At 42.0% G+C, this 24,093-nt stretch overlaps 1 protein-coding gene across 4 annotated transcripts; it reads right to left on the reverse strand.

The window, feature by feature from the left end:
* Positions 1-5,333: 5,333 nt before the first annotated feature.
* Positions 5,334-14,249, reverse strand: LOC132789472 (homeotic protein spalt-major). 4 transcript variants are annotated; one of them, XM_060797521.1, is made up of 7 exons: positions 13,930-14,245; positions 10,217-13,857; positions 9,510-9,667; positions 6,880-7,204; positions 6,576-6,808; positions 6,282-6,491; positions 5,334-6,023 (listed from the first exon to the last, which is right to left on the reverse strand). In XM_060797521.1, exons 2-7 carry the CDS (start codon positions 13,110-13,112, stop codon positions 5,571-5,573), a joined length of 4,275 nt encoding a protein of 1,424 aa, XP_060653504.1. In that variant the 5' UTR covers positions 13,113-13,857; positions 13,930-14,245; the 3' UTR covers positions 5,334-5,570. The 4 variants fall into 4 exon arrangements, 3 of the variants coding, with proteins under 3 accessions (XP_060653504.1, XP_060653512.1, XP_060653524.1); XM_060797529.1 differs by having other exon boundaries at positions 10,217-13,245; positions 14,205-14,219; XR_009632704.1 differs by lacking the exons at positions 5,334-6,023; positions 6,282-6,491; positions 6,576-6,808; positions 6,880-7,204 and adding an exon at positions 9,728-10,165 and having other exon boundaries at positions 9,525-9,667; positions 13,930-14,249.
* Between the last annotated feature and the right edge of the window lie 9,844 nt (positions 14,250-24,093).

The following is a 24,093-nucleotide window of genomic DNA, read 5'->3' on the forward strand; positions in this document are numbered from 1 at the left end:
GTTGTCGTCGACAGCAACATGAATTGTCATCCAACTTCAGCAGTTGCAGCAACTCCAGCATTACCATCGGCAGCAGCATCAGCTCAGCTACAGCATCAACTACAGCATCAGCTGCATCCTCATCCTTCTTCGCATGCAACAAAAGTCATTTAGTTATTGTTGTTGCTACTGCCGCTGTCGATGCTCAGATGCTGAGATACTCCGATGATGCCGACGACATTCTCATCCGCTTATCAAACTCCAAACAAATCATTTTGTTGGCGGCCTTGCAGTCAGCAGCCTCACTGTTGCTCCCCTTCAATGCCCATTGGGGCAGGTTGCAGTGGTAGCAACTGGTTATGCCACAAGCCCATTGAAATATACTCGTATGCATGCAAACATTGCTTGTCAGTGCCACCGCATTTTAAAAATATCTTAAGAGACTTCTTCGAATAGAAAGAAAAAGATTAATAACGCATTTTAAAATATTACAAATGCAAGCTGGGTAGTTAAAAATAATAAAATAATTACTTTTTTAAATAGTTCAGTCGATGTAAACAACCTCCCCATTTATCTGTTGATTAGCTAGACTTTTACCAATTTAGAATTTGAGGAATCAACATTTGCTCAACTCGGAACTCATAAGAATATTTTAAAAATCCCTTATGTAAGATATCACATCGAATTTGTATATACGATAACTCAAGTGAATTAAATTGAATAGACGTCTGAACATTCACATTTCCCTAAATGGGAGAGAGACCTTTCTTCTGGTTCTTCCCGAACACCACAATGCATTGCCCATAAACATTTTTCGTCTATATTTAACCACATCGGAGCTGGGGTTATCGCATTAAATGCATAAAGTCCCTTCCTACATATTCCGTCTATTAAGAGAAGAGGGAGAGAGATAAAGAGAGAGACGATGTAAACTATGATATGTAATGATGATGCTGATGATGATGATGGCATTGGATGTGCCGTATCAGAGGAATTTCGATGCGAGAAACGATGGAGAAATCAATTTAATTTACCGGAAAATGATGAGTTCAAAAGGTGTGAAAATACCTACAAGAACGCGAGGCGGATTGATGAAGGCGCTGAAATTGGAAATTATGCTGTGCTCCTTGCCACCATCCACAACAGACATTGCTCGATATCTGGACTGTATTGTGCCACCCAATGTGGTAGGCAGGCTGTCATTAGCGGTATTCAAATCATAACATAAATACACTTGTCGTCTGCCTCGAACAGCGCGCACAGAGCCCAGAACACTGAGCATCGAGCATGGAGTCTTGAGTGTCGAGTGCCAAGAGCTGAAAGTGGAGAGCACTTGGGGTACAACTCGTTTAGATTATGACAGCAGAAGTTTGGGGAATAGGAATGGGTATGAAGGAATGGGAGGCAGAATTGGGACTGTCTGGCTGCCGCAGCTCGACGTCTAAGGCTGAAGTTGCTGCGGTGAGAGGCGAGAACGACGCGAGTTGCCGCCAGCCTGGCAACTTGTTGGCTGCATTTCATTTTGATAACTTGTCAAAATAGTTCGTCGACTCGGAGGGTCGACGGGACGTATGATAAATGCGGCCAGACAGCGAGTCAGCCACTGACAAAGTGTTGAATGTTATGCCACTTTATTATTGCCATTAAATGCTGCACACACAAACTTCTAGGCTACTGGGCATAGACACCTTGAAGATAGCTGGCTTTTGTTGCAGGTTGTGTTTATGACGATGCTGGGGCAGCAGCGCAACTCAGGTCGCATAAACTTGTCAGGCAATGTCATAAAACTCATCCCTTCGCGCTTCACCCTTCAGCCCTTCGCATGGAATATGAAAACGCTTCGGGGACACGATTCTTGCCCAAATCCCAAACGAGAATCGCAGTGAAGCGAACCAAATCGAAAGGAAATATTTTTTGTAATATTCGAGCAATAATGCGCGTTGGACAAACCCCAGCACGGAGAACAGAGCGCGGAGCGCTGAGAGAAGCCAACCCAAATCTAAGTCAGCCCCACCCAATCCATTTCACCTTAAGTCTGACCTTTATTAATGCCAGTTGGCTTTATGTTCTCTGGCTGATTGGAATATGATATCGCAATGGAGTTTTATGCGCACTCAGCATTTATTTATTTACAAGTTCAATCGATATCCTTTCTTCGTTCCCCTGATCCCATAACAAATTCAGCCGCAACTAATAAAGTCTTTGTGGAGAGTCAACGGCAGGACATGGCTTAATTTGTTAGACGTTATCGCTTCCGCTTTAAGCTAACTGCTCGCATGCTTGCAACAAAATGCATTTGCCATTCGCTGCAAAGACAAAAGCGGACAACTAACTCGTTTTGTCCCAGGATAGGCCTGGGGCGGCAAGGAAGGAGCGAGCCAGCTAAAGATTCTGTAGTCACGTGCACTTTTACAATAAGCCAAAACTTATTCGCATGTTGTGCGATCGCTCGCCTAATCAATGTTTGCGTGACCTTGCGATTGAGTAGGAGTAGAGAACTGAAAAGAGAGACAGAGAGAGAGAGAGAGAGAGAGACAGAGAGCGAGAGTGAGAGAAATAATTTCATAGTTAAATTAATTATTTTGTTGTTTATCAAATGTATGTAAATAAACGTTAAGACGTTTCAACAATACTTATGGTTCGTAATCAAGTATTGAACGTTATTCTTCTATTAATAAAATTATTGTTCTTAAGTTAAAAAGTTGGTTGAACAACAATGAATAAAAGAGACACTTGCAGCCTACTCCAGACGAGACCAGACGAGAAAGATCCAACGATTCAAAGATCACACCGAGTATGCAACAGCATAAGGTTGGAGCGGCCTCTCGGTGCCTCAATTCGTTGGGCTGTCGATCGTTGGGCGCTTGTCTAGATCGTGGCCACGCATGCGGCAAAACTGCAGGAGCTAATGCTGAAGCTGCAAGTAGTTAGAGCCGAGTAGTTGCAGCAACAACATCAACGGCGTCGTCGTCAAGGTTGCAAGCGACACCAGCGCATAGATTAAAGATTCCACCATAAACAAACAAGCGAAATAATTGAGGCAAAATTGAAGCAAACTACTCGAACTCGCAGCATGGGGCAAGCTGTAGGCAACAACACTTGGCGATCTTGCAATATGGATATGGCCGTGGCAATGGGCGATTGCCGATTGGCGATGCGGCTGCCGCTGCTGCTGCTGCTGTGGCTGTGGCTGCCACAAGCTGTAAACCAGTTCCCAGTGCAACAATTAGTACGGAATTTGTGGGTGCCATAAAACGCGCTACACGATGGCCGCATGTTGCGCCATCGGCCTACAGCCCGATTCCTCTTCAATTCCGTTTCGATTTCCATTGCGATTTCCAGTGTTATTTCCATTTCAATTTCAAATTTCCATTCCCATTCCCATTACAAAAGGTGTAACGATAAAACCATAGAGTCTATGGGGTCCAACAGTACTGACTGCACCCACTTCACCCACTTCAAACAGTTGCTCCTAGCGCCAGCAAGCAACACAACACACTTGCTCTCGCACTCAATTAGACACACTTCAAAGCTACCAGCGATCCATCAAACGAATAAGTTTCCCTTCGCATTCCGATTGTGATCATTCATTTGGCATTTGCCATTCGCCATCGTCTTTCATAATTCCTCTTATGCAGACGAAACTAAATTGCGCATTGAGATCAAACAAATTGCACGCAACATAAATATGAATACTACTCGTTCTTGGTTGTTGGGCCACTTGCCGAATCATCTGGCGGAACTAGAAATACTGGGGAAATGAGCTTATGAATAACATAGCTGACAAATAAGCATAATCGGAATGCTAGACTAGAGAATATCCTGCTCATAATTTCATTAGCGAATAACTAGCCGGCAGAGAAAGTATGTCCCGAATTGACATCAACCTCAAGCACATATAATTCCTTGGGTATGCCACATATGGTAATTATAAGCATGGCAACATGGCTGTCTGTTTAGAATCTTGATCTTGAAATCGCCGCCTGTCTGCGCCCCAGACATGGCACAATTTCTCATCTCTCATTGCCACGCAGGAGGCCAGATTCGTTAGCAACTTTGGAAACAGACGCAGCAGCAACTCCTTAGCCATCTCACACCCCTCCTTCCATACTCCACTCTCCTTTCTCCGCATCGCAAGGCATTTAATGGCTCGCATTCTGGTCTGGGGGCAGCCTGTTAATAGTTCTATAGTTCTGCTCCCTGCCAGTCTGACACTTTACGGCCCGTGGAAAAAGCCGCATATGAAATATGTGCGCCCATGAAATGAGGAAAATTTCTATGGAAAATCGCAACATTGTGGAAAATGGAAATTCACAAATGTTCTGTCTTTGTCGGAGACAAAACATTCGTATAATAAACTAGTCCATAACTCCAAATTAATTAACGTTTATTTCAACAGATTTCATTGCATTCTCCGGTACAAAGGTACCGGAATACTTTAACTCAGTACTGATTAAGTATCCAGCAGAATAAGAATACTAAGATCCATTTAAAGTTGTTAACAATATTAACTATATTACCATATACATACGTATCCCTCCTTGCTCCTTGATTGCAAAATTTCATCAGTGTGGAATATTGCCCACTACTAAAAAATGATAATTCACATACTATTTATAAAATGAATAAAAATCTTAAGCAAAAATTAATAATCAAATGCACAGTTTTAAGTATTTTAAGCTGGTTAATAAAACGTCGGAGGCAACATATGTTATGTTCGGCTGTTTCCAATTTCGAAATGTTGGTACTATGTGGCGATTGAGAAATGTCTTGGTGGAGGAGGAAGGAGGGTAAGTATGATAAATGGGATAAGCGTGGCACAACACACGCTTCTGGAATGTACATTCGGGAAAAATTTACAACCAAGAGCTGTCAATTTGCATAAATTTATTGGCGTCATAACGGAATCTGCAGAAAGCGCTGAAAAAGTTGAAAGGAGGGGATGTGGATACAACCCACTTCCGGAAAATAAAACACATCAATTAAATGTTTTGCAACTTGCACGTCGGCTTTATTTTTGATCATTCGATTTTCGATATCGTTGACAATTTTGTGATCGATTTCGATATCCATTTGCGACTTTAGATTTCGCTTTTTATATGCAACTACCACAGTTTACATAAGGTGATCTACTTCTGTAAGTATATGTTTATATTCATTATGTTTATCGTTATGTGTAGCCATAAAATTAGTTAATTGTGTGTGAAAGCTGTCAAGAATCAATGCTGGAAATGCTATCGATTTTGATCGCTATCGATAACACTACCACCACCGCTCTCGCTTACTGTGCTCATGCTCCGCAATTTATACAACTTATCGCTAGACTTAATGCATTTAAATGCCTTCAAGATCGCTATCAATTACTCGTACTATATTTATATAGACACAGATGATATATCCCATATACTAATATATATCGTATATACCGCGTATATATGCTAGTGTTTGTGTAGGTGTGTTTGTGTGTGTGGGGGTGTGACTATGTCTGTGTGTGTGTGCTAAATCAAGCTTAGCGTAGTTTTATGCTCAAGATATGTAGTCCACAAAAACCATGTGTGTTTCAATCGGCCAAATTCATCATTCATCATCGGCTACTTCTCCGACCTAGCCATTAGATCTGAAAGCTCTGTAACGCCCGCCTCCGGATCAACATCGGCATTCTCATCGACATCTCTAACTCCAGTTTCTACTCCATCGCCATCTCCATTGTCCTCCTGTTCCAGATCTTGATCGAGTTCGCTTTGGTTGCCAGTACTCTCATTTTGATTGTTCTCTAGCTTGATGCTACTCAAGGGATGCCAGATATTGCTGCCCAGCGATCCTTCATCCTCACGGGACGATGGACTCTGTGCGGGCTCCGATGTTGGCGACTTGCTGGTACTCCTTCGTTCCATGGCGTATGGATGGGGATGCGGATGGGGATGCTGGCCTGCACCTAGAAAGCCTGGAAAACTCAGCAGACCCGGTGGATATGGATACTTTGCACCGTTGGCAAAATGCGGAGGCGGTATGTTTCCAAAGGCACCAGGACTTAGTTCACCAGGCTAAGAAAGGTGCAAATATTAAAAAATTTTAGGGAATGCGTGATTTAGAATACCTATATATAGCTTAACGGCATTAAATTGAAATTAAGATAAAAGAGGCTAAATGAAGACTCCGAAATTGATCAGAGTGATTATTATTACTTGAGCACTAGGGAAAACAATTTAAGAAGCTAAGTGAACTTTGTCAACGTCAACGTTAAATGAAACGCTCGCAAAAGCTATAAGGAGAATGAGAGAGATGGTATTGATGGGACTTACCTTGGGGGGCATTCCGTTGAAAAATGGTGGCAAATAGGGAAAGAATAGTTCAGGTCGACGCTGCATAAATTCCTGCTCGGCAGTGGCTGTTCCATGGGCTCCAGTAGAACCAGGACCAGTTCCAGGTCCAGGTCGCATAGGCAGCTCCAAGGACATGCGACGACCACGACGCGATGTTGGATTGGTCCACATGTGCGTGCCCATATGAACCTACAAAAAAGGAGAGACAAGAGCAAAGAGTCCAAGGAGAGAATAGCGAAAATTCCGCAGACAAGAGGACTTGCTGTTGCCCACCTTGAGGTTACCCTTGGTAGTGAAAGCCTTCTGGCACACATTGCATTGAAAGGGCTTGTCTCCGGTGTGGGTTCGCATGTGGATCTGGAGCGCGGAACTGGAGCTAAAGTTGCGCCGGCAAACGTGGCAGAAATGCTTATTGTTTATTGGCGGATCGAGGCTGGAGCTGGGCGGCCCGGCTGACATCAAGGCCTGTTGAAAGTCCAGCGGACTAGCTGGAAAGCGATGAGCATCTGCGTGGTGAGCGGGGGATGAGCTGAGGGTGGCCTCATGGTGCGTATGATGGATATTGAGGGATACTTACGCAGCTGCATCTTCATCAGGGACTGTTCCGCATCGGCTGCACTCTCCTGCTGAAAGCCCGCGCTACTGTTGTTCGTTGTTGTAGGATTGTTGTTGCACGTGACAGCAGCTGCAGCACTCCCCTCGCAGCCTGCCTCATCGGCCAGCAGCTGCTGGGAGTCGGGATCTTCTTTGATGGACGCCGCATTAGTTGCCACTGACTCCGCCGGCGCCAGCATCAGCTCCTGCATCGGATTTGGAGTTGGAGTCACAGTCGGCGTCGGCGTTGGTGTCGGCGTCGATGGCGGCTTTGACTTCTTGGCAAACAGATTTGGATTGAGAGAGAGCTGAAATTGTTGGTTGATCCGATCAGAAGGGGCGCTAATTTCTTAGCATTTGCCAGTTAATGTGGCGTTAATATCGCTCCAACCGACTCTCCATTGTCCCCCACTCCATTCAGGAGAAAGAGTTTGGCCCAGACGCGCCTCTTAATTATCTTATTTCTTATTTTTGAACATAATTTACAATTTTTCTATGCCAACTAATTATCTCTCGCACAGACAAAGCCGCCTCGACGGTCGGGTCTCAACTCATATTTTTATGGCAAAACAATTGGGGACTCGACGAGCGAGTGAGCAGCAGACTTGCCCCACAGACATCAGCTTGTCTGCATGCCGCACTTGCCACTTGCCACATGCCACTTGGGCCTCGCGACTCGCGACAAACAAAAGATTAAATAATTTTGCATAAAGCGTAACATAATTTATTTGCATTGAATGCATCGCACACACCGCCACCGATCCGGCACACACAATGCCCCGATCCTGCCCCTCTCTCACTCAAAGAGGAGACCAGGCCCGAGGCGTGCGGCATGCGGAACGAGGCGTTGCCATGGCCATCCATCTGGTTCTGTTGCTGGTCTGGTCTGGTACATATAAGATACCAACTCGTAAATTTTGCATCATCATAATGTATTCTCGTAATTACTTACAATATTTGAATCACTTAGGAATTTCTATTGCAAAAGATGACGCCCAGTGCTGCCCCGCCGCCCTGCTGCATCCCCTACTTAGCCGCTTCCAGTGTGCCATGTGTGGTGGAGATCATCAGTGATGTGTAGAGCGAACAGATTTCGAGAACATACTGTCGCCGGGGATGCCTGGGCTGATTACAGCCTGAAAATGTTATGACATTTACATAGCACAATGCAATTTGGCCAAAGAATAAACCAGGAGCGGTTCAGCAAGCAAAGGGGCCCAATGAAAACGTAGTAATTCAATTAAATGAAATAATCTTGCAATAATGCGAAAATATTTCTTATCAGATTTAAGTCAACAATCTGAATAAGGTAGAACAAAAATACTACTTGGCATTTAATCGATAAATTAAATAGGCCCTTTTAAAATAACTTCAATTCTTTATCGTGCCTTACATTTTATGCACTCAGAATTTTGGAAATACTCCAAGAATGTGAAATATAATGAACGATGTCATTAGTCATAGACACTATACCACATTGTGCGACAGAACCACAAACCAGAAACAGCAACAAAACATGATGATGCGACGATTGTGCTAGACATTCTTAAATATTAATACTCGCATTTGTACTTAAATTATGGGTAGACAGGCACTCCCCGCCCTCCGTTTCCCCTCGCCCCACTGGCAGTAGTGGCATTCCTAATATCAAGCTCGAAGACGAACGCACTTTAATAAATAATTGGCATTGTTGTGCGATGTAATCCAAGCGCTTTTGCTTTAAGAGAATCAATCTAAAGCTAGCAACTGGCAGCCTCTTTACTGCAACCGTCAAGCGGAACGGCAACAATTAAGGCAAACTATGCAACTCGCCACAATTTCCTTATAATAATGCTTACTTCTCTCTTCCCCGCTCTCTTGACCTCACTCTCTCTCTATCTCTCCCTCTCTGTCTAGTGAGAAATGAACAATTAATAATAAGCTCATAATTTGTTTGGCCTAAACAGGAGCTTACTTGCCAGCTCCAGCTGCACTCCATATAGGGCCTTTCATTCCCGACAACTTCTCAGAGCACTTCAGGCCATAACAATTTAATTAATGATGCTCAGCCAAGGCCAAGCAATCTACACAACTTGCTTAGCCTTTGCCTCATCACATCTGGCATTAGTTCACATCATTTAAGGAAGGTGGCGATGGAGAGGATGCTTCACCAGGCGAACGGATGAGCAGCTACTAGTAAAACCTTTAGTCTTACATATTTATGTAAAAAATAATAAAAAAGAAAATACTAAATATAAATCCAAATCATTTACATAAGTAATCTACGACACGAATGTGTTTGCTGCTACTAACCATCTTTTTTTTAAGCACTCGTTTATTTTCAAAACATATTTTTGTATTATTGCAAATTAGCAAGTTTCGTTTAATATTGAAGACTTAAAAGATAATAACTTATAATCGTTCCATGATTTATTTATATTGCACAAAATCATATTTCAAACCAACGCTGTTTGTAAATATTCTATTATATTTGAATGGAACTTTTAAAATCTTTTAAAAGAAAATAAATAAATTTCCTAATATGCATACAAAATTCCATAAAAAAGAATGTTATATTTATGCATAAGTAAATATTTTCTAAAGACCGAAGTTTGTTGTATTACTATTGCTTACCTTGGCTGCGTGTGGTGACGTCGCTTCGTTAGTGTGGGTGCGGACCGAGGGAATTGTAACTTCTTTGGCATGTTCGCATTGCAGATGGGCCTCCAAGGCGGGGAGACTGGGTAGCATCTTGAAGCACAAGTTGCACACATTGGGGGGCGGTTGCAGACCTACATTCGCGGGTGAATGAAAAGGGGAAAGGGGCAAACGGGAAACAGATGATTACTCACAAGAACACGTGGGGACGCAACAATGGGAAATCGAAATCGAAACTTCGATATAATAAATTTCCATCAGAGTAAAATGTTGTGACATAATGACGTTGCGATCTCACAACAGAACGTAATTCATTGAGGGACCCATCCCCATCCTCCCATACCCATCTCTCTTACTTCTTCTTCGCACTAGGCTACTAACCGATCGTGATGTATTGGAATTGAAAATGCGCGAAAAGTTTATAAATAAATTGCGGAATTTTGGCATAGGCAGACGCGCTGATGATGGGGAGATAGAGGGATGGGAGATGGGCGGCTTTTGTCTTGGTCCAATTGAGTTATGTCGCGCCAAGTGCGCAGATTTATCGAGCTTCCCCTTTCGCTTCTGTCGCTGCGTAAATCGTCGCAATGAGGTCAAAGGTGGCAGACAAAGCAGCTTTGTCATCTTGCGCACTGTCAGACGATACTCGTCAGCCTGCATTCAGCAATCGGTAGTCGACTTACCCATAAATCCGAGCGGTCCGAAGGGCAACAGCGGAAACTTGGCATGTGCCTGTCCTAGGGCGTGCATCTCCTCGCGAGCTGCGGCCATCAACAGCAGATTTGGGGGTAGCAGGGGCATGCCGTGCATGGGTAACACCGCTCCACCGTTGTTTACGCCAAAGAGACGGGCCGCTGCCGCAGCTGCCGACGATGGAGATGAGAGATCCATGGGAGGCAGTTCGGTACCGTTGGTACTTTCGCGTCCACCACCCTCCAAATCGGATCTGGAACGTTCATCACAGCAATCATGAGCAGTGGGTCGTCTGTCTCGATCTCTTTCTCTGTCCAGAGGCGTTGTGGTGATTGTTGTGGCACTCGAATTGTCACGCGAATCGTCTGTGCTGTCCATGGTCATGAACTCATCGAAGTCGCCGCCCTGCGACGACTCGGAACGTTGTCCTGAATGATCAGAGATAGTGGTGGAGAAGTCCAGGGTGTCTGAAGTACCCAATGACTTGTTTGAGTTCTGATCCTCAATGCCCAGACGTTCGACATCGCCAGCTCCTAGACTCTGGCTCTGCCCTTGACCTTGCACAGCGCTACCATCATCCATAGTGTGGATGCGAATGTGCTGCTGAAGAATGATGCCATTGGAGAACTTCTGATGGCACACAGGACATTTGAACTGACTACGCATGGGCGGTTTGATTTTGTGTATGCTCATGTGTGCCTTCAGATTGCCTTTGGTGGCAAAGGCACGTCCACAGATCTTGCAGCGAAAGGGTCTTTCACCTGTGTGGGTTCTAATATGCATCTGAAGGGAGCTGCGGCAAGACATAACCTTTTGGCAAAAGATGCACTGATTAGGATCCGTCAACTTGTTCTCAATATTGTCCACCAGCTGCTGAAGCTTCGACGTCTCCGATGTCTTGTCTATCTCAATTAGATCCTCCCATGACTTGTCTATGATGCGTTCCATCTGCGCCAGTGAATACTCTCCGGCCCCCGTTCCGGCAGGCAGACCCAATGAGCCATCCCTGCTAGCGGAGGAGCGACGCACGAGCTTGGCAATGTGCAAATGCTCAGCATGCTCTGCCGCTCTATCCTCGCCTGGCGGACTGCCTGCATTGCTTGTCTGTCGCTTTCGCACACTGCCATTCCGACGGGGTGTCGTTTGACTTGGCTTGGGACTATCTTTGGGCTTCTCCTTTTCTTGTTTCTCAGGTGAGGGATCCGTTGGAACTACGCTCTGGCATCTATTACGATCGGACACGGATTTACTTGGTGTTATGACAGGAATGGGAGGTAGGATGGGACTTGGTGTTGGTGTCTGTGCACGTTCAAGGGGCGATTGAGACTTCTCCCGAATCGACTTACTGAGATCCTCGGCCTGCGGAAGCATTTGTTGCTCTTGCTGTTGATGAATCTGCTGTATTGACTGCGCTTGCTGCTGCTCCTGGGCACAAGGATCTCTGCTAGGTGGTGGTGGCGGTGCAAGAGGCGCGGGTGGCACAAAGGGTAACCGAATTGGCGTCAGAGCGGCAAACTGTTCTGCACTTCCCGAGGATGATCCTCCTCCTGCTCCTGCTATGGCCCCTCCATTTACTACAGGCGGCAGCATCATGGGAGGAAAGATCTGAGTGTGACGCTGGTAGTGGACTTTGAGATTACCTTTAGTTGTGAACTTGCTGCCACACACGTTGCAGTGGAAGGGTCGTTCACCGGTGTGGGAACGCAGATGGATCTGCAGGGCTGAGTAGCTGCCAAAGATCTTGCCGCAATACTTACAGCGATGCTTAAAGATCTCTCCGCGACTCTGTGCTTCTTTCGAGGCATATTCCGAGTACTCCTCTTGCATTTGTGCAGCATGAAGGCTCTGCGATGCGGAATCCAATACCTCCTCCGTGCGGCGTTGCAGCATCTCCAGGCAGTTGGGCTCATTGGGCGCTGGCGGCGGGTCGTGGTTGGTGATAATACTCGATGCCAGACTGGAGCTGATATCGCACATTAGCGGTTGATACTCATTCTCCGTCTCGGGTTCGACTTCCGCCTCAATCTCGCGCTCATCCTCCCGCTTGATGTGCTCTCTTTCTCGCTCTCTTTCCCGTTCGCCTTCACTTTCCTTATTGCACTCGATTGCCATTTTCAAGGTCAAGTTATGCCCATCAGTCTTTAAACTCTCCTTAAGCCGCACGTGGTCATCCTCGAGCACTTCACCATTCATCCTTGGCTTTCCCTTGACCAGATATTCCTGCTCGGTCTCTCGCACCTTCTGTTCCTCCACCTCCGCTTCCGCCTCCACTTCCGCATCTTCCTCCTCTTCCACGTCGTCGCGCTCTTCATCGTTCCGCCCCTGTCTGCTGAGGGCAGCGACCACGCCTCCGGCCCTCTTCAATTGACTCTGTAGATGCTGGATGAGCTGCAGTTGCATCAGATGTTGGCGCTGCACATTGAAGATCGTCGACTGTACCATGGCCAGATCGCTGGGATCGGCTGCTCCTGCTAGCGCCGTTGCGGCGAACTGCGCCACCGCCACTTTGGTATGTTGTAAAGCTTCAAGTGCGACGTGCCCCGATGTGGGCAATCGACTGCCAGAGATTACGGAAAGATCCAGAGCCTCATTGCTGTTCTCCGGCTGCTGGTCTTCATTCAACGATGGCAAGGATGTTTCCACCGATACTTCCATTGGTAGTTCTCCATCTGTTCCTGCATTCGGATGAAGTTGTGGCACCTCATCCGCTATACTGCCGTTGTTGTTGCTGTCGGCATTGAGTTCCTTGGCCAGCAGATTATCTCTATCCCCAACTCCTGCTCCAGTAACAGCTCCGGCACCTGTCGAGCTGCCACTACCAGCAGATGTTGTACTGCGTGTACCTGTGCCCCGGTAATTGATGCGATTACGAAATATTGAACACATTATGCCTAGGATCGCCTCTTCCCCGACTGCTCCGCCTCACAAGAGCAGCTGGAAGAGATTCCGATTGTCGGCTATAATCTGATATTTAGTTTAGCTGTGGCTCCTGCTCTTCTGCTGCTGCTGGTCATGGGCGCTGTGGATAGATCAAAAGAAGATTTCGGATTGAGCAACAGCAAACGTAAGAGAATAAGAAACTGAGCTTTCCGCTTTAGATTCCTATAACGAGCCGGTCACGTAAGAAGGGTCCGACCCGGTCAGACTTTATGATAAATTTTTGAATATATGAATAGCTTGTGGTGTCGCAACTTAAAGGCGATGAATAAATGAACGCATTGCATATTATTAGGGGCGTATAACTTAATTTTGGCCTACAGAACGAGCCATCGAACCACCCGCCACATGTGCAATATCTATTTAGAATAAAAACTATATATCGGTATCGCAATCACAATCGTCATCACCATCACCATCGACATCGCATCGGAGGTATCGGATCAATGTTTTTTGGACTTTCCTCATCCAAGGGGGATTATTGAACTGGTCGAAGCTCGTTACGCGTTTTGCATGAGGCTTCAGATTCAGCTTGAGCTTGGAGTTGGTGTTGGAGTTGGATAATTTATTGATATATTACTTGGAATCACTCAGCATAACTTTGCTTTGGTCCCATTCGATTTCGATTCCGGCTATGGCTAATTTACTTGTTGACAATTTCCAACTGTCTCTACGCGACACGTCGCAATCCCATCTAGGAATAGGACGATATCTATAGAACTGATTGCGATATGGTTACCGCGTAACACACGGAAATACTACCCACCCTATATTGCCTACTGTCCACTCTGACACTCCACAACCATTGAAATGAATCAATTGAACTGTATGCAAAGACTCACATTATCGTGTGATAATGTTTCTCCTCGCATTGGGATTTGTGCCACTATAACCGATATTGCCAAACGTAAATAACTTGGCTGAGTTATTGGCCAAGGAGGAACTGGAACTTCTCGCACCCAAACAGCGACTCAGCTGTGGAACTAGAACACGCGAACAGAACGGCGCCAAATAACGAATCGAGTACATTGTCCTACTTACTTATGAATTTCTTTAGTTAAATATCGAAAGAGTTTATAAATGCAATTAAACGCTTACTGTGTTTTAATAGTTAAAAAAATTAAATGACCGAATACAACATACTCAGTGCTGGGCTTCAGTTCTGATAAAACTATGTTACGACATAAAAATATACAAATTATTTTGTAGGTAAACTTTGTAGATACATTCGATTCGCTTAAATCATTATATAACTTACAACACAAGCATTTCGTTTTTACTTTAATTTAATTTTTTAATACTCCATAATGATTATAGGGGAAATTTTTGATTTAAACTGTTTTTAGATTTTCATATTATTGACTAAGATCTGAACGTTCAGACTTGAATGTTACTGCCTCTTTATCAATCTTGTATGTATTTATTTTGTTAATTATAATTTAAGAAAATTACTCTTTAAGAGAAGCATACTAGTTTCAATAGCTGTAAAAAAGATTAGAATGAGGTGGTTCTAAATACTATTCTACGAATCGAACCTTGTCTTAGCAGTCGAGCTCTCACTCACTTGCAATCGAAATACTTCATTATGAGGTATTAAATCTATATAAGCTGATAATATAGGAAAATATAGAAAAATGTAGGAAATAAGATATTGTTTTTGAGTCTGTATTCTGTATTGAAAAAGAGTTCGATTATCCCATTATATTTTGGTAGTCATCTTAATTCATTTCCTTTTCTCCACTATGTGATTTCGTATTGTGAGCATAAAAAAGAGAAAATCAAAAATAAGTTGGCGAAGAGAACATAAATTTTAGTCAGAAATCGATTTCCCCATAATTCCGATGCATTCGTGAGTTAGCCTTCGCCGTGGTATACACTCGGATAACCATAAGAAAGATTCGTAATCTTAATACGAAATTGGGCAGAATATTTCACAATAATCGATGCGAACGTGTGCTAAGATTGGAGTTTGCTGTACGAGAACGAGACCAAGTAGCATTCACATTACGGCCGATTGCTTTATGATTATTTCCCGGCAATTAAGTGAATTTATTGGCAAAGGTAAACACACACACGCACACACTCCCCACTCAGCAGACTCTAGTCCCATTCTTAGAGAAATCATACAGATACAGACCAGTGTACTATACATAAGATACTATACTTTACTCCTATCCATATCGATTGGGACAGGCCGCACTCGAAATCATCGGCGCACACACATCGTATAGTATTTCTATCAATGGGCTCATCCGAAATCAATTTGTTTAATGCAGTAGTCGACGCGCTTTTCCCATAGCTGAATGAGGCAGGAAAGGGAATCTCACATTGCGACTGAGATTGTGGAAACTTGTGGGTGGTTGGGAGTCAAGATGCCCGAGTACTTGCTTAGGACGCCTTGAAGGTGTTGACCGAATACAAGTAAAGCCAGTAGCCACAACTTATTCCACTTGAGCTGATTTCTTGAGGGATTTACGCACAGCCAAAAACATAAAACTTATGCAATTGCTTCAACTTTAGGTTTCTTTGGCTCTTTTTCCAATGGAATCCGAATCTGAAATCTGAATCGAAATCTACTTCGAATTCCACAACGAGTGCACAGTATGTTTTTATTTCCTTTGTCATTCCGGCCGATTTTTTCAAGATAGAGCTTCCTGTCAGCAGGTGGTCCGCGTGCTGGCGTTCAACTTGAAAGGAACTTTAAATCTTTCTTCTTCGGGTTTCAGTTACTCGTCCGGATAAATATTGTATCTGAGATATACAACAAAGCGTCAATCATTCTATCGAAAATTGGTTTTATCCACAGCGGATACAGATCAAAATTCTATGCAATTTGCTTGATTGATTGATGGCACACACGCACATAGAAACGCACATGGACACATAAATAGCTCCACTTGCACCCAGTTGGGGCAAGATACAAGTATATCCGGCTAGAAATTTGACTGAATGAATGATTTGCCCGCAACGTGGCGGTAAAATAAACAATTGATTAAATGATTGCTATACTCGTAGATATATTGATTGAGATCTGTTGTTCTTCAAATCGATCGACAGATCACTGCCTTGCCTGGATCTGTGTGAATTTCAATTCTGAATACGATTGTCAGCCAATAACTATTGTTCATCATTTGATTCATTAACATTGCATATTTCTATAGCACTAGCTAACCAATAAGTATTAAGTATTTTTCGATCTCACGCAAGTAATACGTACTAATTCTTATTATTGGAATAAATAAAAGTGACTTTAAAAATATAAAACTTTTATAATTTTGGAAAATCACTTTTATTTATTATAAATATATAATATTAATATCTGATTTATAGTTTACAAAAAAGTACACCTAAATAGGAAAATCAGCTAAATACTTTTAATTATTTATTTCTTATGTAAAACGAGAATTTGTTTCTTTTTCTTGTTACTAGAGTAATAAATAACTAAGCTATAGTGAGAATTTTCCATCATTCATTCTGATTTTCATCAATCGAAAAGCAGCATAACATACGTATTTTCTGTTTGCGGAACATTAAGAAAATAAGGACAAAAATGAGGGAGGAAAAATAAGAATGGTTTGCGTCAAAATTTATGAGCTTCATTTAATACGTGTATGTAGTGAAAAAATACAAGCACATTGCAGTAGTGTGAACGAAGAAGGGCAAAAGTGTAGTCGTGGTTAAAATCAGTTGCAGTATTTAAAATGCCAAAGAGAAGAGGCAGCCAATGAAGGCTCAGGCGTTAGCACTTCAACTGGAACTGAACTGAGCATGGGAATGGAAATGAAAATGGGAATGGGAATTGTAATGGGAATGAGAATTCGAATTCGAATGGGAGCTGGAGATGGAGATGGAGCTGGAACCGGATCCATGCCGAACAAAATGTCTGCAAATTTATTAAGCTGAAAAAATTTTATGAGTTGAATTGGTATAATTTTCATATAATTTTTGAGAAAGAAACGAAATGGAACGAACGACGATACGACAACAACAACAACAAAGACTACAACGACGATGACTTCGAGTTGCAGTCCAAAAGCAGCCGGAAAGGGCTCGCTTTAAAGACGGGCAGAGAGGGAGAGTGACAGAGAGATGGAGGGGGAGTGGAGGCCGGGCAACCAGTTGAGCTGCAGACGCCGCGGGTGGCTGTTGACCAGAAAGGCGATCGGACGGGGTGGGGGGAGACGAAGCGAAGCAAGCGCCACACACACAGTACATGAAATGGACGACGCCCGTTTGTGTTTAAATGTGTGCGTGTGTGTGTGTGTTAAATGCAAATGTCTGCGTGTCAGCTGACCGAAGAGCAGGAGAAAGAGGAGAAGAGCAAAGTCGATAGGTCGTGAGAAAGGGAGAGCAAAGCCAGAGCGGAGAACGAGGGAATCACAAGGCAGGACAAGCCAAAGCAACAGAGAACGGAAAAGAAGCAGAAGTGGATAAAGCAGACCAATGCCAAGTGACCAAAGGAAAGAGGGGATCCACGGAGAGCACACACACACACACACACACACACACTCTCAGCCTTGTGCCTTGTAGATGAATTTGTATTGTTTTGCATTTGCTTTTGGGAGCTATTTTGTTTTTCTCCTGCTCTGCTCTGCTTTCGTTTTTATGTTTTTTCTTCACTAAAGGAATAATAAAGGCCAGTTACTTATGCACTGTGAGTGTGTGTGTCACAGAGAAAGAACTTTGGAGGGGAAATTGTGACGCGAAGTGGGCAGGGGAGAGGCGGGGAGTTGAAGGAAGAGTTGTTAAGCTGCCATTGCAAACAATTAAAATCATAAGAGACGCACATAAATTATTCATGGCTTAATCTAAAGTGGACAATCTATGCAAAGTACTCTCCACACACTCACACACACACATACAGACATTCACACACATGCAGTCAATCCTAACCCCTCTTCCCCTGCACCTTCTGGGCATAAATGTTTATAGCTTGTGCACACGCATACAAACAAACACATTTCTGACCTCTTGTTTTAGCCACTTTCGATAAACGTTTGCATCATTTTTGATATTTTCGCATTTTCATTGTGCTTCTTCTGCCTTCGTTTCTGTTAAAAACTCATATTGTATCCAACAATTAATTCTTTACCAATGTGTAAGATCTGTCTCATATTCATAGATGATACTTTGCTATAAGTTCCACAAATACAATCTTGAAAGTGATCATTTAATTATATTTCGATTGTTGTATTTTATAGTAAAAACAAGTAAGAAAGTTACAGTCGAGTGTGTTCGACCGAGAGATACCCGCCACCCATTTTGAATAAAAGCAAAATATTGCGGTATTATTTTCAAAATATACCAAAAATACTACAAAATACTAAAAATATACCAAATGGTATATTTTGTGTATCGATATAGTACCGTATTCAAAATATACCATAGACGGCACAATATACCAGATTGTCAGCCAAAGCAACTAAGACCCCTAGTAAGTAGGCCCATACAAAAGTATTTCTTTAATAACCTCGACAATTTTGATCTGATCGCAACCAAATTTTCAGAAATCATAAATACTATTGTTATTATTTTATACACCATTCGCAGCTCTAGCTTTAAAGTTACGCTTGTTATTCGTCTTTTTTTTGATTTGCGGGACGGAAGTGGGCGTGGCAAAAATTTGAAACAAACTAAATCTGCGTGCAGACGTAACAAATGCTGTCGAAAAAAATTATAGATCTATTTCTTATAGTCTCTAAGATCCAGTGTTTCATACGGACGGACGGACAGACGGACGGACATGGCTAGATCGTCTCGGCTATTGATGCTGATCAAGAATATATAAACTTTATAGGGTCTACCTACCTTTATAGGGTCTACCATGGTGTAGAAGGGTATTATAACTTTGTAACTGCAGGAAATGTATTTAACAGAGAGAAGTAGACATCTTCGACGAAGTATATATATTCTTGATCAGTGGTTATTATTTATTAATATTATTCAAGTTTGTTTTAAAATTTTGCACGCCCCAAAATTCCAAAATTATCGAATAACAAAACTAATTTTAAGGATTTGAAGAAGAAAAAGTAGAAATTAAGAGTAGACTATAACTGCAATATTTATGATTCCTGAAAATTTGATTGCGATCTGAAATAAAAGTTGCAATTATTTAGAAAATACTTTTATATTGCAAAAAAACGTCTACTGCAAAAGAGATTTCATTGTTTTGGCTGGTATATTTTGTACTCTATATTTTGAATGAAGTACTATATCAATATACCAAATATAGTCTTCAGTATGTTTTTTTTTTATATTCTTGGTATATTCATATGGTATCTTTTAAGAATACTGCAATGTTTTAAATTTATTTAAATAAGTAGCAGACAAGCTCAACTGTAGCATTCTCAATTGAATTAGATTGTAATAATGGGGATTTAAGAAAATTTCTTTGATCATAGTATGAACCATTTTTCGTTGCAAAATTCAATCATTGATGATGTTTTCAGAAATATTTGGTTGAATTGAATTATTAAATAATTTATAGTGTATATTTTGAATAACGAAAATTGACTTTATCTACAATGTAGATAAAAAGAACTTCGAATACGATAAAAAAAATGCAGTGTTGTAAAGTTTTTGAACAAAGACGCATAGAAAATGAACGAGATATTAAATGTATGTGAATCTGAAGCGTTGCAAGCATTCTAATAAACAGCCGCGATACAGATGCATTCACAAATAAATATCTGTCTATCCGCTTTTGAGTACTGATAGATTCGCATGAGGCGTGCGCTGATCTGTTGGCATATTTTTGGCGTGCAGAAAAATTCAGCGTGGCCACATTACAAATAGGAAGAAAAAAACGAAAAAGTAGAAAAATATATCGCAGAGCATAATACAATCTTTTTGGCTTTTGGCAAATATTTGGACAGCGTGTCGTGTGTGTGTTTCTGTGTATGTGTGTGTATGTGTGTGGATGGGGAAACTCGAAATGAAAATGATGAAAATTTACGAGGCAAAAGTTGACAACAAAAATTGCCTGGCGAAATGTAGATACAGTCGAAAGTGTAGACACTTTTTCTATAGACGCGCACATTTCTGTCATAACAAAAAAATATTTTCCTCCCTCCTTTCGCTGTTTGTGTCGCTGCTTTCCCCCTCGTTGTCTTTGTGTTGAATTTATTAAAATGAAAATAAATATACAATAAAAATGAGCGAAAATAAAATACAAATAAATGATGATGGGGGATGGGAGAGAGGGCAGTAGCAAAAAAGGGAAATGAAATGAAAAAAAAAAAAAATGAAAAATTGTCTGGCGCATGAAACATTTCGAATTTTATAAACGACGAAAAGTAAATGAATTTATTGTCCGTCAGCGAGAAAGCAGATCATCATGCGAATGATAAAAATGTTCGTGATCATGATCATGATCATGAGGATGTCAATGTGCACGCTGAGATACAAGATACATTTTTGTTGGCGCTCTTCGTTAAGATGAAATCGCGCGACTCATAAATTAATTAAGGCAATAAATGCATTAGGCGCTAGGCGATGCTACATAGGGGAGGGGCGAAGGGGCACGAAATGCATTTGTATCTTTTACTTGAGCAATGTATCTCAAAAAGTTGGTTGTAGTTGCAGTTGATTTGCTTGATTGAAAATTAAGCTCATCATTTCAATCTCAATCTGTTGCTGACATTTGACTGCAGTGTGTATCTACAAGATACAAGATACACACTCGACTCGAACCTGACACCTGTCATCTTTTCGTTTAACCTACGCCCCACCCCCTCCCCACCCACACACATTGTTGCTGTGCTAATTTTACTCTCACAACATGCGTCTGTTTGCTCTGTTCAAGTTGTTGTTGTTGCACCTCATACACAAACACACACACAAATATATGCACACACACTTGGAACAGCATCTCGTGCCCATGTCAAGACCTCAATAATCCCTCTTCTGCCCCCGCCGATCTCTTGCCACGCTGCTGAGGCACAAAATAGTTGTATTTATGTTAACTTTGACATAAGCCCGACATGCAACATTCTGTTGCTGCTGCTGCTGATGTTGCTTCGGTTGCATGTCCTCGCATAAAGTGTCAATTTTAAATAATCGCCACTCAGGCAACAACTGAGCCTCAAACACATACACACACTCACACACACTCACACACACACCAGCAGCATTTTGATTCTTGCACTTCATTAACTCATGGAACTGCAAATCATTTCGAAGATATTCAAGATATTGAAGCGGCAATTACATCAGATGAACATCGAACTAAGAAAGCTGATGCCTTAAGTGAAGGTTACGTTTTAAAGGCTTATCCAGACATTTTCGATTCGATGAGAGAATCAAGTTAATCAATTATATTTGCTCCGACACAAGTTTGGCTTTGACACAAGCAATCTAACGAGATGCGATTTTCAGCTGTCAACCAAACATTCAATATCTTAAATATATTTGATATATTCTACATCTTAAATATATTGGATATAAACATATATATTTAAGATGTTGAAAGTCTGTTTAGTAGCTCAATTTATTATGAAATTGTGGGAGTTTTTCTTTTATTATCAATAGATAATGGAACTTAAGACTGCTTTATAAAATTATATATAATTATATTTAAATATATATAGATAGCAAAAAAGCCGCCTAATTTTTAGATAAAATTCTATTGTGAAAACTTTGTGGAATATTTCGCAGCTTTAATTTAGTTTTAATTTAATGTAATCATATAATTTGAAGAATTAGTGCTGTCAACTTTAGGTTTATTTGTGCACTTAAATTTTACTTAAAAATTCAAGCTTTAGGCAATAAAGTTTTTTTTAAATTATGAATTCAATTAAATTTTTCTTATAATTGTAAAATATTATTTAGTAATATTAAAGTGAAAAACTGTTGTAATTAATATGTATTTAATACTAATGATTCTTGAAAATGTTTAGATCGAAGAAAAGTAAAAGAAGGTAAAAAATATTTTAGATGGAAAGTTGTAAATTAGCATAAGAACTTTTTCAAGTTAAATAAGTAATATTGATGATTTAAATATAAAAAAAGTGTCTTAGTAGAGTGTAACTATAAGTTTACTTATCAGAAAAGAATTTAATACACTTCCATTAGAATGTTTTGCCTTTTATTTTTAACATTGTTAATAATTTATTACTTTTGTATGATGATTGATATATTATTAATAAATTCTTCTGATGTTCTCCTGTTAAATATTTCTCATATATCAAGATATTCAAGCAATTTTTAGTATTTTAACATATTGGGATGATGGTGATTTTCTCCCTTCTCGAGGAAAGTTGTTAATAATTTATCGAAATATACTCGATACTCACTTTTGATTATAACTGTAAATGAGTTGTTGTTGTTCTCTCTTCTGTTGGGCTCACTTGTTTCCAAATTGGTTTTTGCTTTCTTCTTTATCGCCTATCCGCTTTTGTGGGATTTATTGAGCTCACTTTTTTTTGGTTTGCTTTGTTACGTATTCGATGCGAAATTTCGATTTCGCCGACGGCAGCAAAAAATAGTTTGTGTTTTCGGTGAATCCTGCGAACGATTTCAATTTCGATTTCGATTTTGATTCTTTTGTTGTTTTGGTTGTCTTGTTGTCTTTAGTTCACTTCACCTTCATCGCGTTTATTGCACATATTTCAATTGTTTTTGCCTTTGTTTCGAGAGAGTGTCGACTATTGCTGTCGCTGTTGTTGTTGTTGTTGTTATTATTATTGTTGTTGTTGTATTTGTTGCCATTTGCATTTTTTCGCGTTGTGTCGCATGAGTTTTATGCTTTTTGCATTTTTTATGATTAATTAAACACGCGCGACCACAAAAACTTCCTCGTACTGCTTCCCCCTCCTCCTCCTCCACCTTCTCCTCCTCCTTCTCTACCACGTTCCCGCACGCCGCACTCTTCGCACTCACACTTACGCTGTGTCCCACTCCCACACACACACGCACGCCAACACACACACTCACACACACACACGCACGCACTTAACGCTGGAGATGATGCGGGAGAAAAAAAAGCGAGGCGAGTATTGTGCGTGAGTTGCGGCGACAACGACGATGACGATGACGACGACGACGACGGCGGCGGAGGCGGCGGCGATGACGACGGCAGCGGTAGTAAAAAACCGTTAGCTGGCCACTGGCTTTGCAGCGGCGACTGTCAAAAATTTTGGCAATAATAATTGGCTGCCGTTTTGTTGTTGTTGTTGTTGTTGCTGTTGTTAATGTGAATGGCAAATTAGCTATAAACTGGCCACTGGCAAGCGGCAAGTGGCAAGTGGCAAGTAACAACCTGCAACTGGCGGCTTTGAGGCGGCTGACCAAAGCAAAGCCAAGAAGTGGCGGCTGCTTCTGCTGCTGCTGCCTGCCTCGCTGGCTGGCTGAACTGACGCTGTCGCTGAACTGGCAACTTGCGCTGTCGCTGTTGCTGCCGCTGTTGCTATTGCTGTTGCTGCTTTTGCCGTTGCCGTTGCCGTTGGCCGTGGCGTTGGCCGTGACTGGAGCCGAAGCAGAGAATGTCCTTTATGGATTTAACGAGCAAGAAACGGCACACAACGAGACAACGCAGCAGCACCATCAGGCAGCAGCAGCAGCAGCAGCAGCAGAAGCAGCAACGGCAGCAGCAACAGCAGCAGCGACAGCAGCAGCGAATCGAAGTGTCGCTATCATTGTTTGGGGGCAGCAGCATTTTCGCTTCGTGTTCGTTTCGTTCTGCATTGCAAAAGCTTAAGCGACCAACAACACCAATAACAACAACAACAACGACAGCAACATTAGCTGCGCAGCGGCGCAAGAGAGAAAGAGCGAGAGAGCCACTCTAAAGTGCGTGCAACATTTTCGAAACTCAACTTGGCCCAACTAACAGCAGGGGAACTTGGCGTATAAGACTGTTGTCCCACTGTTATGTTAGGTGCCTAACATTTATTGTCGCTGTTAAGCTGGCGCACCACTAGCTGTACTACTC

The sequence above is a fragment of the Drosophila nasuta genome, chromosome 2L (assembly GCF_023558535.2).
Source record: "Drosophila nasuta strain 15112-1781.00 chromosome 2L, ASM2355853v1, whole genome shotgun sequence".
In the NCBI taxonomy this organism is placed as follows: Eukaryota; Metazoa; Arthropoda; class Insecta; order Diptera; family Drosophilidae; genus Drosophila; species Drosophila nasuta.

Coding starts and splice junctions, on each gene's coding strand:
- LOC132789472 (XM_060797521.1), bottom strand. CDS start 13,112: ATGTGTTCAATATTTCGTAATCGCATCAATTACCGGGGCACAGGTACA. Junction 9,668..10,216: donor CGGACCGCTCGGATTTATGG/GTAAGTCGACTA, acceptor CCGCGAATGTAG/GTCTGCAACCGCCCCCCAAT. Junction 6,024..6,281: donor TCAACGGAATGCCCCCCAAG/GTAAGTCCCATC, acceptor CACCTTTCTTAG/CCTGGTGAACTAAGTCCTGG.